This window comes from Leuciscus leuciscus (genome assembly GCF_965113295.1).
Source record: "Leuciscus leuciscus genome assembly, chromosome: 7".
NCBI lineage: Eukaryota > Metazoa > Chordata > Actinopteri > Cypriniformes > Leuciscidae > Leuciscus > Leuciscus leuciscus.
The window spans coordinates 10778007-10793561 of NC_138731.1; the positions used below are offsets into that span (position 1 = coordinate 10778007).

The 15555-nt window shown below is 39.5% G+C and overlaps 1 protein-coding gene across 3 annotated transcripts in view; it reads left to right on the forward strand.

Annotated features, from left to right (window-relative positions):
- The first annotated feature begins 7923 nt into the window (after positions 1–7923).
- ppp1r9ala (protein phosphatase 1 regulatory subunit 9A-like A) overlaps positions 7924–15555 on the forward strand; it is a 55159-nt gene continuing 47527 nt past the window's right edge. For all 3 annotated transcript variants that reach the window (XM_082176038.1, XM_082176039.1, XM_082176040.1), the window contains exons 1-2: positions 7924–8042; positions 8527–10419. In XM_082176038.1, coding sequence (XP_082032164.1) covers positions 8659–10419 — 1761 coding nt within the window. In that variant the 5' untranslated portion in view covers positions 7924–8042; positions 8527–8658. The remainder of the gene's footprint in view (positions 8043–8526; positions 10420–15555) is intronic.

The window sequence follows — 15555 nt, forward strand, 5'->3', positions numbered from 1 at the left end:
CAAACCAGACAGTGATGGAAGTGCTTAAAACAGACTCAATGACGGCTGAGTAGAACTGGATCAGCAGCTCCTGTGGCAGATTGAACTTCTTCAGCTGGCGAAGGAAGTACAGTCTCTGCTGGGCCTTTTTCACAATGGAGTCAATGTGATTTGCCCACTTCAGGTCCTGAGAGATGGTAGAGCCCAGGAACCTGAATGACTCCACTGCTTCCACAGTGCTGTTCATGATGGTGAGAGGGGGGAGTGCTGGGGATTTTCTCCTGAAATCCACAATCATCTCCACTGTTTTGAGTGTGTTCAGCTCAAGGTTGTTATAGCTGCACCAGACAGCCAGCTGTTCAACCCCCAGTCTGTAAGCAGACTCGTCACCATTTTGGATGAGACCGATGACGGTGGTGTCGTCTGCAAATTTCAGGAGCTTGACAGAGGGGTCTTTAGAAGTGCAGTCATTAGTGTACAGGGAGAAGAGCAGTGGGGAGAGAACGCACCCTTGGGGGGCGCCAGTGCTGATGGTGAGGGTCCTGGATGTGAGCTTCCCCAGTCTCACTCGCTGCTGCCGGTCTGTCAGGAAGCTGGAGATCCACTGACAGATTGAGGATGGCATGGAGAGCTGAGTCAGTTTGGCTGTGAGAAGATCAGGGATGATGGTATTGAAGGCCGAACTGAAGTCCACAAATAAGATCCGTGCATAAGTCCCAGGTCTGTCAAGATGTTGCAGGATATAGTGCAGTCCCATGTTGACTGCATCATCCACAGACCTGTTTGCTCTGTAAGCAAACTGAAAGGGATCCAGAAGGGGTCCAGTGATGTCCTTCAGATAGGCCAACACCAGTCTTTCAAACGACTTCATGACCACAGACGTGAGAGCGACAGGTCTGTAGTCATTAAGTCCAGTGATTTTAGGTTTTTTGGGAACCGGAATGATAGTGGAGCGTTTGAAGCAGCAGGGAACTTCACACTGCTCCAATGATCTGTTGAAGATCTGCGTGAAGACTGTATTTTGTGTCGGAGAGAGTGATACTGTATTTTGCAGTATCAAACACGTATTTATACCGATTTCGGAAATTCTTCAAAAAGTACACAAAGAATGGCCTTCTCAGCTGCCGTAGTTGCAACTCTTGCATTTACATTTACATTTAGTCATTTAGCTTTTGTCCAAAGTGACTTACAATTTAGGACTAAATTAAGCGAGTCATCGGCAACAACAACGCAAGAAGTGCTCAAAATACGAAGTTCAGGCATTGTTCAGAGTATCATAAGTCCGATAAGGGAGGATTAAAGTGAAAGGAAAGGAATGTTTTTTTACATTTTTATTTTATTTTATTAGGTTAAGTGTCTTGCGTCATCATAACAGGGTGTTCAACACACCACCGTTTCCGTTTAAAAAACGCTTTGCAACTTTTTGTCAGGGCTGAACGCAGCCCTGGTGTGAGTGAGTGGAGGTGGGGCTCATTTGCATAATCATAGAACCGTACATAGTTACAATCAGTTACTTTCAAGCTATTTTAAGGCATGAAGAAATTTTTTTTTTTTCAAGGAAAAAACTTTTAAATATGTAATTTTGGTGATCAAAAATGAGTTTTAAGGGATAAAATGATTGGACTTTAAGGATATATCTTCACAATAATAAAGTGGACCAAAAAAGCAATTCAAAACATGACATGCTGCACAACTTCACTTTATTTGCAATTGGTGGATCTCGTATAAGTGACAGGTTGCCCCGCCCTCGTGTCAGTGAACATGTCATCAGAGAAGAGGAGAGATGTCGCTGCAAGAGGGAGGGAAAGCTATTATGATTAAAGATTATGAGAGCACATAAAAAAAAAAAAAAAGATGTGCACAGATAAATGAGCCAGAGATGGCGAGGAGCTGAGCTAAAAATCAAGCTTAACCCTTTATTGTCATTCAATACAATGTTTTACATGGAAATCACAGCAAACTGTGGATCTTTAGCCTCTATAACGCCATCTGTGGTCGAAAGATAAAATTGCAAGTTACTTGCAAATTACTTTTCAGCATTAGTGCATTAGTGCAGTCACACAGAATGCGCTTTTGTTTTGAAAAACGCGAGATGCGGGCAGTAAAATGGGGAAAAAAACAACGCAATCTCATGGCAATTCGAACATATTTTACGTAAGGTAGCTAATTCGTACGACCACACTCGTATTTTTTCATACAATTTGTCTAGACTTCAGTGATGGGTAGGTTTAGGGGCAGGGTTAGGGGATGGTCCCTCCTGGTGCCGCTTTTTGAAAAATCATACGAATTAGCCACCTCGTAAAATACATACGATTTGTCGTGAGATCGGGTTGGGAAAAAAAGCAAGGTTTTTGAGGAATTCAAGGAATATGTAAATGAGCCCCGCCTCCACTCACTCACAGCAGCTCAGAGGTCCACTCGTTGACGATCACACGTTGATCTGATTGGTTACAAGGTAGTTTGTGACGTCAGAAACACCAGTGGTTTCAAAGCGGGTTTTTGAGACTGTCTTTGGTTCACTGCAGTTTTAAGGAGAAAATACTCAGCAATGGTGTCGACTTATGAATTTTCACTTGGTTTGTCTTAAAGGTTATCAAAAACACCACATAGTGTTGGACTTTAAAAGTTGAAATTCTTTTAGTCGTGTTTTTAGAATGCAGCGTCATGCGTGAGACGCTGCACAAGATGTGAGACGTGAGCGCAGCGGTTATACGCTTCTGTCCAGACAGAGGTCAGAAAGTAAAAGTCCTGCCATATGTTTATTCCATGAACTCAACAGCTGATTTCACTAATTAGTTCTCTCTCTTGGCTAAAAAACTGTGCAATTATCAAATCCAGGTGATTGGAACAAAATACTGAGGAGGACTTTTACTTTCTGAACCTGGACTTTTCACCTCTGAGTCCGTCAAGCACGTGTTTACATTGAAAAACAATGGAAACTGGACTGGAACTGGAAAAACAAGTTCTGTGTGAACGGCCCCAGCACTGTCGCTGAACTGAATCCACATTAAACTAAATTGAGTTGAATAATGACACTATTGTCTTCTGTAGAACTGCTTTACAGCTGAAATAGAAGTCGTTTCAAAATTAATTCATTTTAATTAACGTTATTTTCCTTTTTATTACTGTGAAGCAGCTTTGAAACTATCTGTACTGAAGGCATAAAGCGCTATATATAAGCCTAAATAAATGTGACTTGACTTGACTTGACTTGACACCATATCAGAGCGGATCTGTCTTTATACACAAAGACCAACTTTGTTTTAATCATGTTTATTTATCATTTATTTAGATTATATGTTCTTTTTCTTGTGTTTTTCCCCTTGATTGGTACATGTGAAGTTTTGTGTTGACGTTCATTAATGTACAATTTCTGTTTCTTTGATAACAGGCAGGCAGATATATAGATGACTCTATCAACCCGGACTGATAATTCTGTGAGAAATGATCATAGCAAGCTTAAAGTGTCTGAGTGATTCATTAATGAGCAGTCAGTGTCTGTGTCTGTGAGGATGTAAATGGTCATTGTGCTTATCTTGAGTCAGATGCAGATGAGGGTGGAGGGCCCGTCTAAAGTGTGATCTTCAGATAACTCGGCACAGGACGAGCTGGAATGAGGGAGCAGGAAATGCCAGTAATCCGACAGCCCTTGACACACGTCATCATCTCTGCTTCTCGAAACAAACTCAAAAAGCTGATCTGAACGCGGCTCTTTCAAAGCTTTTCAAAACAAACGTTGTTCGACTGACAGTAGGTCAAGAAAATGTGCTCCTCTTAAAAACGTCCGAATATGCCTATACATAAATATCATAAATATAAAGAAAAGTGCATGTTAACTGTACCAAATGGTAGACTAATTTCCAATGCCTTAAAGTTTTAAGTTCTTAATTTTTTTTTACAACTCTCTAAATTCAATACAGAACAATCGCAAATCTGTTAAGACATCTTGGCGGTTGAAAAGGATACTTGATGTATTAGGTGATTGTTTTTTTAATTGTGATTTTAATGTTTTATAGATTCAAGTGTTTTGTATGACTCTGTATTCCCCTATTGTTATTTCAATTAAAAAACAAAACAAAACTTTACAATCCCATTAGGCGAAGGGAGAAGATTTGTGAATGGCAGTGAAGAGATGCAACTGACGCCGTTGGTCACATGACAGAGACAACATGGCGGATGTAGTATGTCCGATTTCTTTTTACACTACACACATTCACACTACATAGAACATGTTTTTTTTAACGGCCTTGAAGTAAATTTCAGCATAATTATGTCTACATTATGTGATTTCGGACGCATGCTTAAAGAGGACATTATGCTTTTTTGCATGTTCATCTTTCTTTAGTCTAATGTTGGTGTTTGAGCATGAAAAATCTATGCAAAGTTGCAGAAGCACAAAGTCCCTCCAGCGAGAGTTATTCTCTACATCAGTGTCAGTGTTTCTGAACTCCCTGAAACGCCTCCACCGTAGTCTTGAGTTTTCTTCCAGGAATGAACATGTCACAGTATTTCTCATTTAAATAATTCCCGCCTAAGGCATATGCACAATAAAAGGGCTGGGCCTGATTTAGTTATTAGTGTGTTGAAACTGGCGGTTATGGTAAGGGGCGGGACAATTCCAAAACAAGCTCTTGACCAATCACAACACACTGCTCCAGCCGACCAATCAGAGCACATTGTGCTTTTCAGAAGGAGGGGCCTACGTTGCCATTTTGGTGTTCCAACCCCCCCAAAACATCTAGATTTACAAATTGCATTGGGCTAGTTTTGGGATACTTTTAACGGGCCATTGGACTACTTTTGTTGCACAGACTTGGCAACCCTGGCTGAGGCTTTATAAAGACAGGAACTAAACAGAGTGTTACTGACAGATTGGGGCGAGATGAGCTGCAACAGTGGAGAATATGGGGAAAATAATGTGTTTTTTGAACATTCAAGAAGCATGCATGAAAACCTATAGAGCAAATCACGACTTTGAAAAGGACAAAATAGGTCCCCTTTAGATGAGCTCATTTTTGATAAAACTGAATGTTTGCCTTTCATATTTCTCAGGCACATACACTAGGTCTTCCTTTGAGTGAAACTTTGAGAAGAAAGAACTCACTTTGGGGTAAAATAGATGGGATCAATAAGACATTTGAGGAAAACAATTACAATGTGATGAGTTATAACTGTAGTTAAAAACTGTTTTGTATAAGAAAATTGTTCTTAGTCTCTTCATGATCATTACCTTGGATTAATTATTTATGCATATAATACTTTTATAATAACTATATTTTTCATCATACGCTATATGCAGCTTTCAGTTTACTTTCCCTTTTTCTTTCAATATTTATTCCCTATAGTTGTTTCATTGGCAGTTTCTGAAATTGAAGCTGTTTAATGGACTCACACATACACACTAAAGACAACAAACGCATCTGTTATGCTTAATAGTATCAGCGGAAAACTTGCCCTTAAAATTCTGACTGAAGCAGGCGCATCAGTGACACACACACACACACACACACACACACACACACACACACACACACACACACACACACACACACACACACACACACACACACACACACACACACACACACACACACACACACACACACACACACACACAGTCAGACAGAGAACTGGAGGAAATATCATCCGACATCTGTGAACAGAGCTGGGAACGAGACTGCCACATCACCCGGACAAACTCACATGCACTGTATTCAGAGACTGATCTGACCAAATGTTTCTTTCATTGAGATTAATGTTCATTTCAGCAGCACAAGTAACTGAATCATTGTGACAGCAGAAATAATTCTGTGATTTGAACTCTGCTCTGACCTATGAACTTGTGTAATATAATATTCAAGGCCAAAATCAATCTAATAAGCATTAATTTGGACACATATTCAGAATCAGATCAGAGGTCAATCGATCAGTTTGGGTTTTCAATGACAGATTCTGAAACTTATAATCACCTCCAATATTGAACATTCTGTAGCCTACATATTTTCAACGAAACAAATATGGATAATACATTAATAGATAATTAAAATAATTAAATGGATATGAAATGAAAATAAACTAAATTGAAAAATCTAATTAATTAAAATTAATAAAATACAATATTGTATTATTGGGTCATTCTATTCTGTGCCTTTTGGTCATCATAGAAATTTGGAAAATCAAACTCAGTTTTTAAAATATTTCTTTTGTGTATATACACTACTAGGGTGGTGTAAAACATTTGAAAACATATTCTGGTCAAGCTCGGGTAAATACATTTAACCATTTATTAAACGAAATAAATGAAATGGAAGGTCAAAAATGTCCATCGTTAGGGACAATATACAAATGCCTGAAAGTCATTTTTGTTTACTTTTTATACTACATTATTGATTTTTTTACATGACATTGTTTTTCATTATTGACACTTTTATCGTCGCTGAATTATTATGGGGTTTTTTGTGCTGATTTTATTAAATTATTGTGACAAACTGATAACAGGGTGTAATAATAACCAGTTATTATTATTTAAGCTTGAACTGGATTTAGATGGGAAACAATATGTAAAACATTGCCAACGAACTTTAAACACCCATTACTTTCACAATCACTCTTCAGATATCGGACATTCTAACCTAAAATCAGCCACTGGACTGTATTTGAGCAAAAACAAGCTAACATAGAAGGTTTCTCTAATAAAGAATTGCATGGTCTTTAATACTGTTATTAAAAATATGATTTTTCTTTTTTTGTTGTTGTATATTTATCATGGATATATTTATCATGGATACACTGGATACACAGGCCTGGTGACTTAGAAAAACTGATATGTGGTGGTTTAAAATGCTGTAAAATGTTTCAAATAATTGTTTTAATCAACTTCAATATGCTTATAGTTCAAATTATGTTATTAATGGTTGACTAAGACAGGTTTAAAATTGATATTGTTTAACACTATGCAGTGCAATCATCTGTACTGGGGACACAAAAGGCACCGAATCCCAGGAATTACCCTATTATAAATAATAAAGCAGATAAAAATGAATAAATATTTAAATATGTAATCGTTGGTTATGAATAGGCTACACTTATCCATAGCCTACTTGTTAACGAACTTGCACATGAACACAGAGGTGCAGCTGAATCGGTTCTTTCCCACGCCATTCCCGACCTAACCTGGGCTGAATCAACTTTGTGGTCGGGAAACGAAATAAGTCTTGCTATTGCGAAGGTTTAGCTGATGAATAGTAACTTTGAATTGGTGACTGGACGCTCCACGCAGGTTTCCAAATCACGTCACCGTGCGCTGATTAATATTATTATCCAATCCTTCGCCATAGTAGCATTAGCAAATTCGCAGTCGGGAAGGGGGTTGGGATTATTAGCAGCCCTGGAATGTGCTCGTGTAGCGTCGGGAGCGCGCAGCGGTGCGACAGGTCTGTGAAGTGGAGTTCAATAGGAAGAGACGCTTAGGCAGTTCGAATCATTTGGCGAATCGATTCGTTCGGTCTGTTAATTTCAGCGAGCCGGTTCTAATAAAACAATTCACCAGTCATTCAGTTCAATAGTGTTCCCAGAAGTTCTTTAAATAATAATTGGTTAAATGTAAAATCCCAAAAAATTTACGTATGTGCATTACGATATCCCATTACAACCCATGTCCTTCTCAAAAAAGAGCCTACTGTCTACCCAGATAGCATAGGCTTATTTATCTGTTCTAGTTTGATTGTGTCATTCTGTTTGATACCCTGGTTGTTTCTTATATTGTCCAGATAGATATTTTCCTACTTGTTCGAAAAGTGTGTCAAATGTTGCTTGTTTATAATAGTGTCACTAAAGTTTTACTCCCGAGCAAGTGAGGTCTCCCTCACTGACTGATTTACGAACGCTTTCTGAATCGTTTCGATCGAATCACTTAAACGAACTGACTCAAATTAACGATTCCTTCGCGAATCGGATAGCACTGCGTTGGAGAACCATGGCGGTGAAACAAATGACATGGTTGAGGACCTAAATTACACACAGCAGAAGAACCGGCGCCCGTAGACAGTGAGATATCCGTGAAGGTAAGAGAAGCAGAAGACTTGAGTGTTGCTGAAGCTGTAATTGTTTGTTACTCGATTTCCGAAACTTTATTTTGATCATTTGTTGGAACTAATGCTGAGCTATTGTTCCACGGCGAGTCATCTTTAGTGGGTTAGTGGTGAGGGTTAATACTAATCGCGGTAGTTCTTGATCATTTGAAGAACATTATATAATCTAGATTCGACTCTTTGAATAATATCTATTCTGAGTCGCTGTCACATATTGAGCACTGAATCAATGAAGCCCAATGGATCTGCCTGCAAATCACTGTTGGAAAGTTTTTCCTCTGAGTTGAAAAAGTTTATTTGATCAGGCGGATGAGTGTAGTGGAGTTTTTATCTGATAACAAAAGAGCGCCGAAATAACTAATGTTTAACGTGCGCGTGCTTTCAAATCGCATTAAAAATGTAAACGCTAGTTTCATTTGAGTGTTACATTGTTTCTTTTCTTTTCTTTTCTTTTCAGATGTGCGCGGGGATTCGAGACAATGTATCAGAGTGACTCTGAAGGGCTCATTTCCATTGTCCGATTAAGGATTACAGGACCACGGACCTAAAAATACAGTTTTAAAATAGGAAGTTTTTAAAGTCTTTGAAAATGATCAAGGGTGAACGCACCCTGCGGAGCGCGTCCCCGCATAGAAATGCATACAAGTCGGACTTCCACGCCATTAAGTGCACTTTTGATGGGACCAAATCCGACAGCGAGGCCAAATCTTATGCTAATGGAGCCAGCGACCCCCGAGAGGACACCAGGGGGAGGCCGCTTGGCAACCGGATAAACAAAATCAAGAACATTTTCTTGCAAATGGATGGCCAGCAATCGCAGGAGAGTCAGGAGAGTAAACCTGCTCAAAAAACAGATGCATCATCTCCTGTGTCCCCAGTGTCCAAGTTCCCAGTCAGCACCAGCAAAACCCCCCTCAGTACTGCCAACAACCAAGAACCGCAAAACACGGACAGAACTCCAAAGGGAGAAGAAGGCGAGATAGATAAAGTCGCCCTGGCGGAGAAATTTTCAGTGACAAGGAAGCTCTTTGAAAGAGGGATAAAAGAGCAGCCCGTCGCGGAGAGACGGACCTCAGTCACCCGGAGGTCCTTCACATCTTCTGAAAACACCAGCAACAATAGTGTCAGCAAAAGCCCAACATCACCTGTGAGTAGCGCCGCTGAGGAAAAGAGGGACGTTGAGGACTCAAAACAGGTCAATAGGCTATCGCTGAATGCGGGGCCTATTTCCAGGCGGTTGGAGAACTTCATTGTGGACGGGGATAATAAAGAGTCAATGCAAGTTTCCGCTAAAAGCCCTGAAAAACTGAACAGCGCCTCTGAGCACTCACTGGCGTCGCCTCTACGAGGGAGATCCCAGAAACCCACTTCCACAGCTACTGATCAAGCACACGAACCCACATCCCCAAACTCTGACGCATCACCCAAATCATTCCCGCATAAAACAGAACCAGTAGCCGGTAGCCCTCCGTTCAAGTCCATCAGCCCGGTTTCATACAAACCAACCTCCCCGACCGGCAGGAGCACCAGCGAGCCTCTGTCGCCCACGGCTCACAGTCCATTTAAACGTTCTCTGTCTTCTGGAAGTGACTTGGTGAAAGATTCCTTGACAAATAAACCAAGTAGTCCTCCTGCGAATGATCTCAAATCTTCTTCCGGTCTCTATAAACGGCCTTTGAGTCCTGAGGAACCAAAAAGTGAGAACCATATAATTCTCAGTCCATCTAGGGACGTCTCTCATGAGCAGACCGCCACACAATGCCTGGACCCGGCTGGTGCGGGAGTGGTACGGGCCGAGCTGGTAGTGGTACAAAACGAGTCTTCAGAAAGCGAGGAGAACGACGAAGAGTTTTTGGAGGATGCTATGTCAGAGGTGAAGCTACAAAGGGAACTTAAATCCGAGTCTTCAAAAGAAGATCTGAACTTTCTGAAGGTGTCATCACCTCAAAACCATACTGAGGACAAACAGCTGGAGAAGGATGTATGCGTATCATTAGAGCTGAAGAAAGAGGAACCGAATCAAGAAGAAGAAGACGACGAAGAAGAAGAAGAAGAGGAGGAGGAGGAGATCATACAAAAGAGGAATAGCTGTCATGAAGATGATGACGAGGAGAGCGAGCAGGAAGATCCAGACGAATGTGGGAAATCTTCTCCTGTGTTTTATAGTTTTGAGAATGCTGCGTTTTTGGATGATAAGGAAGGGGAATCGGTTCAGGACCAGCAGGATGAGGTGGAGGAGAATGAGGATGAAGATGAGGTCTATGAGGAGTACGATGATGCTCCTGGTTTGTCTGAGGATGAGGAACGGTCTCCAAGAAGGAAAATCAGATTCTCCACCGAGCCGATACGGGTAAGCAATATCTTGGTGACAAAACATTAAATCTGGGTAAATCTCACAAAAAATATATTTAGTTAGTTAGTATATTTGTACAATTGTGACGTGTCCATGATTGACAGCTGAAAATTCAGTGTTTCTCTTCTGAATCATTTCACATGACTTTGGTTTGAAATGTAAAATGCTTTAGTTTTAAATTGGATTATAAGGAGAACACTCAATTTATGTTTTGTGAGCAGTCAGAAACATGATTGTGTCTTTGAAAAGAAGTTTTGGGAGAGCAGGAAAGCTGCTGTCTGTGAGTCTGGGGTCAAAGTTCTGCCAACAGTTGGGCAACAGAAGGGCTCATTGCAGAACATTTGTTTGGGGGTTGAAAAAGGGGAATATTTTTAGAAATATTGTTGACATTGTGGCCCAATGAGGGACAGAGGCCTGACCTGAAATGCGGATGGTATATAGAGAAGTATGTTGGCATAGCAAAGCAAAGCTCATTAGAACAGCATTCCTTTGAAGAATTCCTGATGGGTGAAGAACATGTCTGGGTCATATCTGAGCCTAAAACGTAAAATTAAAGACAGAAGCAGAGATGGGACTATTTAATAATGTGATTATTTAATGAGAATTTAAAGGGATATTTCACTCAATAATGAAAATTTTGTCATCATTTACTCGCCCTCATGTCGTTCCAAACCTGTATGACTTTGTTTCTGCTGCGGAACATCAAGATATTTTGAAAAATGTCTCAACCAAAGTAACCGAAACTTTTTCCTCAAAAATATCTACCCTTTTTGCTCACATTTTCTTAATGAAACACATTTCAAGTATAATTTTTGTTTTATTTTGGGGATTAAATATGACCTGGACATGTTTTGTGAGTTTTACCATATTACTGCATGCACAAACACTGCTCAGATCTGATTTTGTCCCTGAAACACAATGATCAGACAGCACTCCAGTCCTATGGCAGCCTGCCAGGGTCATATGGTCCTGATCTACTTTGCCACGCTGTTCTTTTTGTCTGATCAGGCCTTCAGACGCTTAATATCTATTAATCTATTTTAAGTTCATCATTTCCATGTAATGCATTCCTGAGCTCTGGAATGTCTTTCACACCTTTGCTGGTAATGATCAACAACACAGTGTGTTTTCCATTTCCATTGGGCTGTTAGAAAAAAATAAAAAAATAAACTAAGCACTGCCATAGTGTCAGCAATTTGACAAAACCCCAGCAGTCGCCTGTTCCCGGGGCGTTCCAGCACCTGGGATGTTTTCCCTCTTTCCTAGGAAAGCTACTGTAAACTCCTGCGCTCAAAACAGGTGTGAAGTGAAACACCCTTACTTCTGTGCAATCTTCATTCATTTCTCTGTCTCTCTCTGTTTGGAGATCTTTAACTGGAGTATTTTGCATGTTCTTTGAGACATTAATCAGAATTTTAAATTGAAAACAGAAACTGGTGTTGCATTCTTGTGCAAAATTGAAAGATTTTTGGCATGTTGCTATGCAGTTGTTAGGGCTTTGCGATGTAGTTGCTAAGATGTCCCGAGTGGGTTTTAACATATCGTTATGCAGTTGCAAGGGTTTTCTAGATTGATACATAATTGCTAAGGTGTTCTGAGTTGTTTTTAGTTTGGCTTCATGATGTTGGAAAAACTGACATATTTTGTTTTTCTAACATATCTATTGCAATATGATGACTTGAATAGCTCTATATGGAAATAAGTAATCATTCTAGAATGATTGGGGTGATTTTACTGGGGAGTGAATCTGCACAGAAAAAAATATATAATATAAGCATAGATAAATACAATAGAAATAAGGAAATAAACATTGATTTGTTTTTCAGGTAAGACTAAAAGTCTATTCAGGTGCAGAAATTGATTAATCAAATGTAAAATAACACTGCGCTCTCTGCACTGTATAAATATAATTAATAAGTGTCCCCAATCAAGCAAGCCAAAGGTGTCAGTGGCAAGAAACACGTTATTTTTGATGAAATCCGAGAGGTTTCTGAACCACCCATAGGCAACAACGTAATTGCAACTTTCAAGGCCCAGAAAGGTAGTAAAGACATTGTTAAAATGTGACTCCCAGTGGTTCAACCTTAATGTTGTAAAACGCAGAAAACACTTTTTGTGCGAACCCCCCCCCCCCCCATATAACGACTTTATTCAACAATACAGTACAAAACCGTAAATAAACTGTGTAATCAGTGCAGTGCTTCCGGGTTCTACGTCAGAACGTAGGCTCACTATTGGCCTGCACCACGACACATACGTGTGCTGCTGACGCAGGAGCTGGCCAATAGTGAGGCGCCGTTCTGATGTATAACCTCATAGTGTAGAATGACTTGGAAGAGAAGAAATTGTTGAATAAAGTCATTATTTTTGGGGTTTGCATACAAAAATAATTCTTGCCCTTCTATAACATTGAGGTTGAACCACTGGAGTCACATGGACTATTTTAACGATGTCTTTACTACCGTTCAGAAACTTCTCGGATTTCATCAAAAACATCTTAATGTGTGTTTTGAAGATGAACGAAGGTCTTACGGGTTTGGAACGAAATGAGGGTGAGTAATTACTGACAGAAGTTTAATTTCTGGGTGAAATAATCCTTTAATGACGCGTGATGGCATTGGTTATTTCTTTATGCCTTTTTGAACTTTTTTCGTATGTTCTGCAGTTCGCAAATGCCTGCATTAAAGTTTTTTTGTTTACCTCGTTCGGAATGTGCTATTGTTTTTCTATGTGTAAGTGCTAGGCGGACGTATTTAACCGTTGCGCTTGCGTCTTTTGCAGCATCTCGCGCGTTGACTCGCCGTTCCAGGCGGCGGAAACAAGGTAAAAGAAGCTCAAATTTTTAAGCACATCTCTAGACCTGAGTCTCGTGTTTTTAATAAAATCGCGTTCTGTGTGAATACGTACATGTTAGTATATGTTACTCCATTAGTATTGTTGGCCACTACTCTGTTTTGCTGCAATGATAGTTTGACAGGTCTTGCAAATTTCTTGGCTCTGTGACACATCATCTCTCCTGTAGGGATGGAATGATTACCGGTTTCACGATAAACCACGATAAAGTGTCCTGACGGTTAGTATTCTCGTTTAAAAATGTAATTATCATGAAAACCGTGATTATCGCGATTTTGAAAACCTTTTGTAAATCCTGTACTGGCAGCATCAGTCTGACGCAGCCGCAGCATGCATTATAAAAGCGTTTTAATGAAACGAGAGAGTGTGTCCGAGGTGATAGAAGAGATGTGCACCGGGGTATAATGCGTTGCTATTGACTATGGCCATATCATTTAATGTCTATGCTTAAAAAAAAAGTGCATAGAGCTGCTAATTTTATTTGTTGATTTCCAATTCCAAATATAAAACTTGTTGAAATGTTTTCATTGTGCGTCTTTTTGAACATTTTCATTTCATTTTAACAAAACCGTGATAATATTGATAATCGTGATATGAAATTTTCATACCTTTCTCACCATTTATTACCTACTCTCCTGTATCCAAAATATTCCCAAACCACGGATGTTGATTTTTCTTTGGCCAAGTCCTAATCCTGCCCTGAATTCACCATCCCTGTTTCTGTTCTTTCTTCCATTTCATAACTGTAAACCGTCTCTGTTCTGTTCTTCCGCTAGATTTAGGCGCTCTGTATTCAGATTGCACACGACTGGCGGAAAATCATGATTTCGGCGATTTAGAAACATTGCAATATTTTTAAGATTTCAATGAATCGACATGGTAAAACCACTCAGAACATCTTAGCATGATGCTGTGTGGTTGGTATGGTATTCTAGGTGGTTTCTTGCTTATTGGCCCAAATGTTGTGAAATTTACTGGACCTTTATGAAGTGAATGCCATTGTAAAGTGCCTCTTTTCATCCACGTACAATTCAATATGGGATCTACCCTGGCTAAGGTCTATATGTATAAACCTTTCTAGGACCCACCTCACACTCATCCATCTCTTATTTCTCTGTGATTGTGAAATAAAGGTGTGTAACTGTGTAAACAGGTCTTGTCCTGGCTTGAGGGAGGTATTTTTCCACCATTGTGTTTCATATTGGTCTTAACATGTTGAGCTGCAGAGTGCTTGCATTGTTGCTGTTGATGTGGGTTCATAGGGATTCGGATGTTTCCTACATGGCTGGCCAGACTTCTTTAAGTCTTTTTATGAACCGGTTTGGTGAATTGTGTGAATGAAACATAATAAAGACCTGGCAGTCTGCATATTTGGTAGATTTGAGGCAGGAAAGTGAAAAGCAGAGTGAAAGATTTTATCCTCTGGCTGTAGTTAACATTTCTGTTGTAACAATGATTGTAATAATTGTCATTAAATAGAATATAAATCAATTGTAAATGAATTGTAGATTTGTTTTGGGAGTCCTGACCACTTAAGTGTCCACTGGTACATAATAAAAAATGTCAGGTCTGTCGCAGAATTGTAAGTTAGTATACTAATTTTCCAATATTTAGTTTTTCTGCAATATATATTGAGATATGAAAACCATTTCATCAGATTAATTAATCAGTCTAGAATGATTGATTGGGGTGATTTTGTTAGGGAGTGAATCTGCATAGGAAAAATAATAATAATTACAAGCATAGACAAAAGAACAAATATACAACTGAAAAAAACAGTGCTTTGTTTTTCAGGTAAATCTAACTGTATTCAGGTTCAGACATTGAATAATCAAATGTAAAATACCATTGCATAGTCTTCACTGTATAAATTAAATATAATTAATCGTTGTTAAAGCTAAAAAAAAAAATTATTTCTATTGTCTTTCAAAAGAAAGAGCGACTCTGAGTCAATGAAATGAATTGTTTTTCAAACGAGTCATAAGCCGGTTCGTTGTGACGTCAAGACGAAACATTAGCATATTGCTCGCCCACTTATTGCGCACGCGGACACCAGAAAAACTTGAGCCTCAAACCAACAGCTGATTCCCGTGGATACTGGATAGCATCATGTCAAGAAGACGGCGCTGTGCTCTATAATGTGAAGGCAAAGCCATTTTTTTTTTTCTCTGCCCAAGGACGAGCATGTGAAGAATCAGTGGTTAAAATTCATCTTTACCACGATATCACAGCAGTATAATCCTAAACTTTTGCTGTGTTCCCTTTATTTCACTGACGACT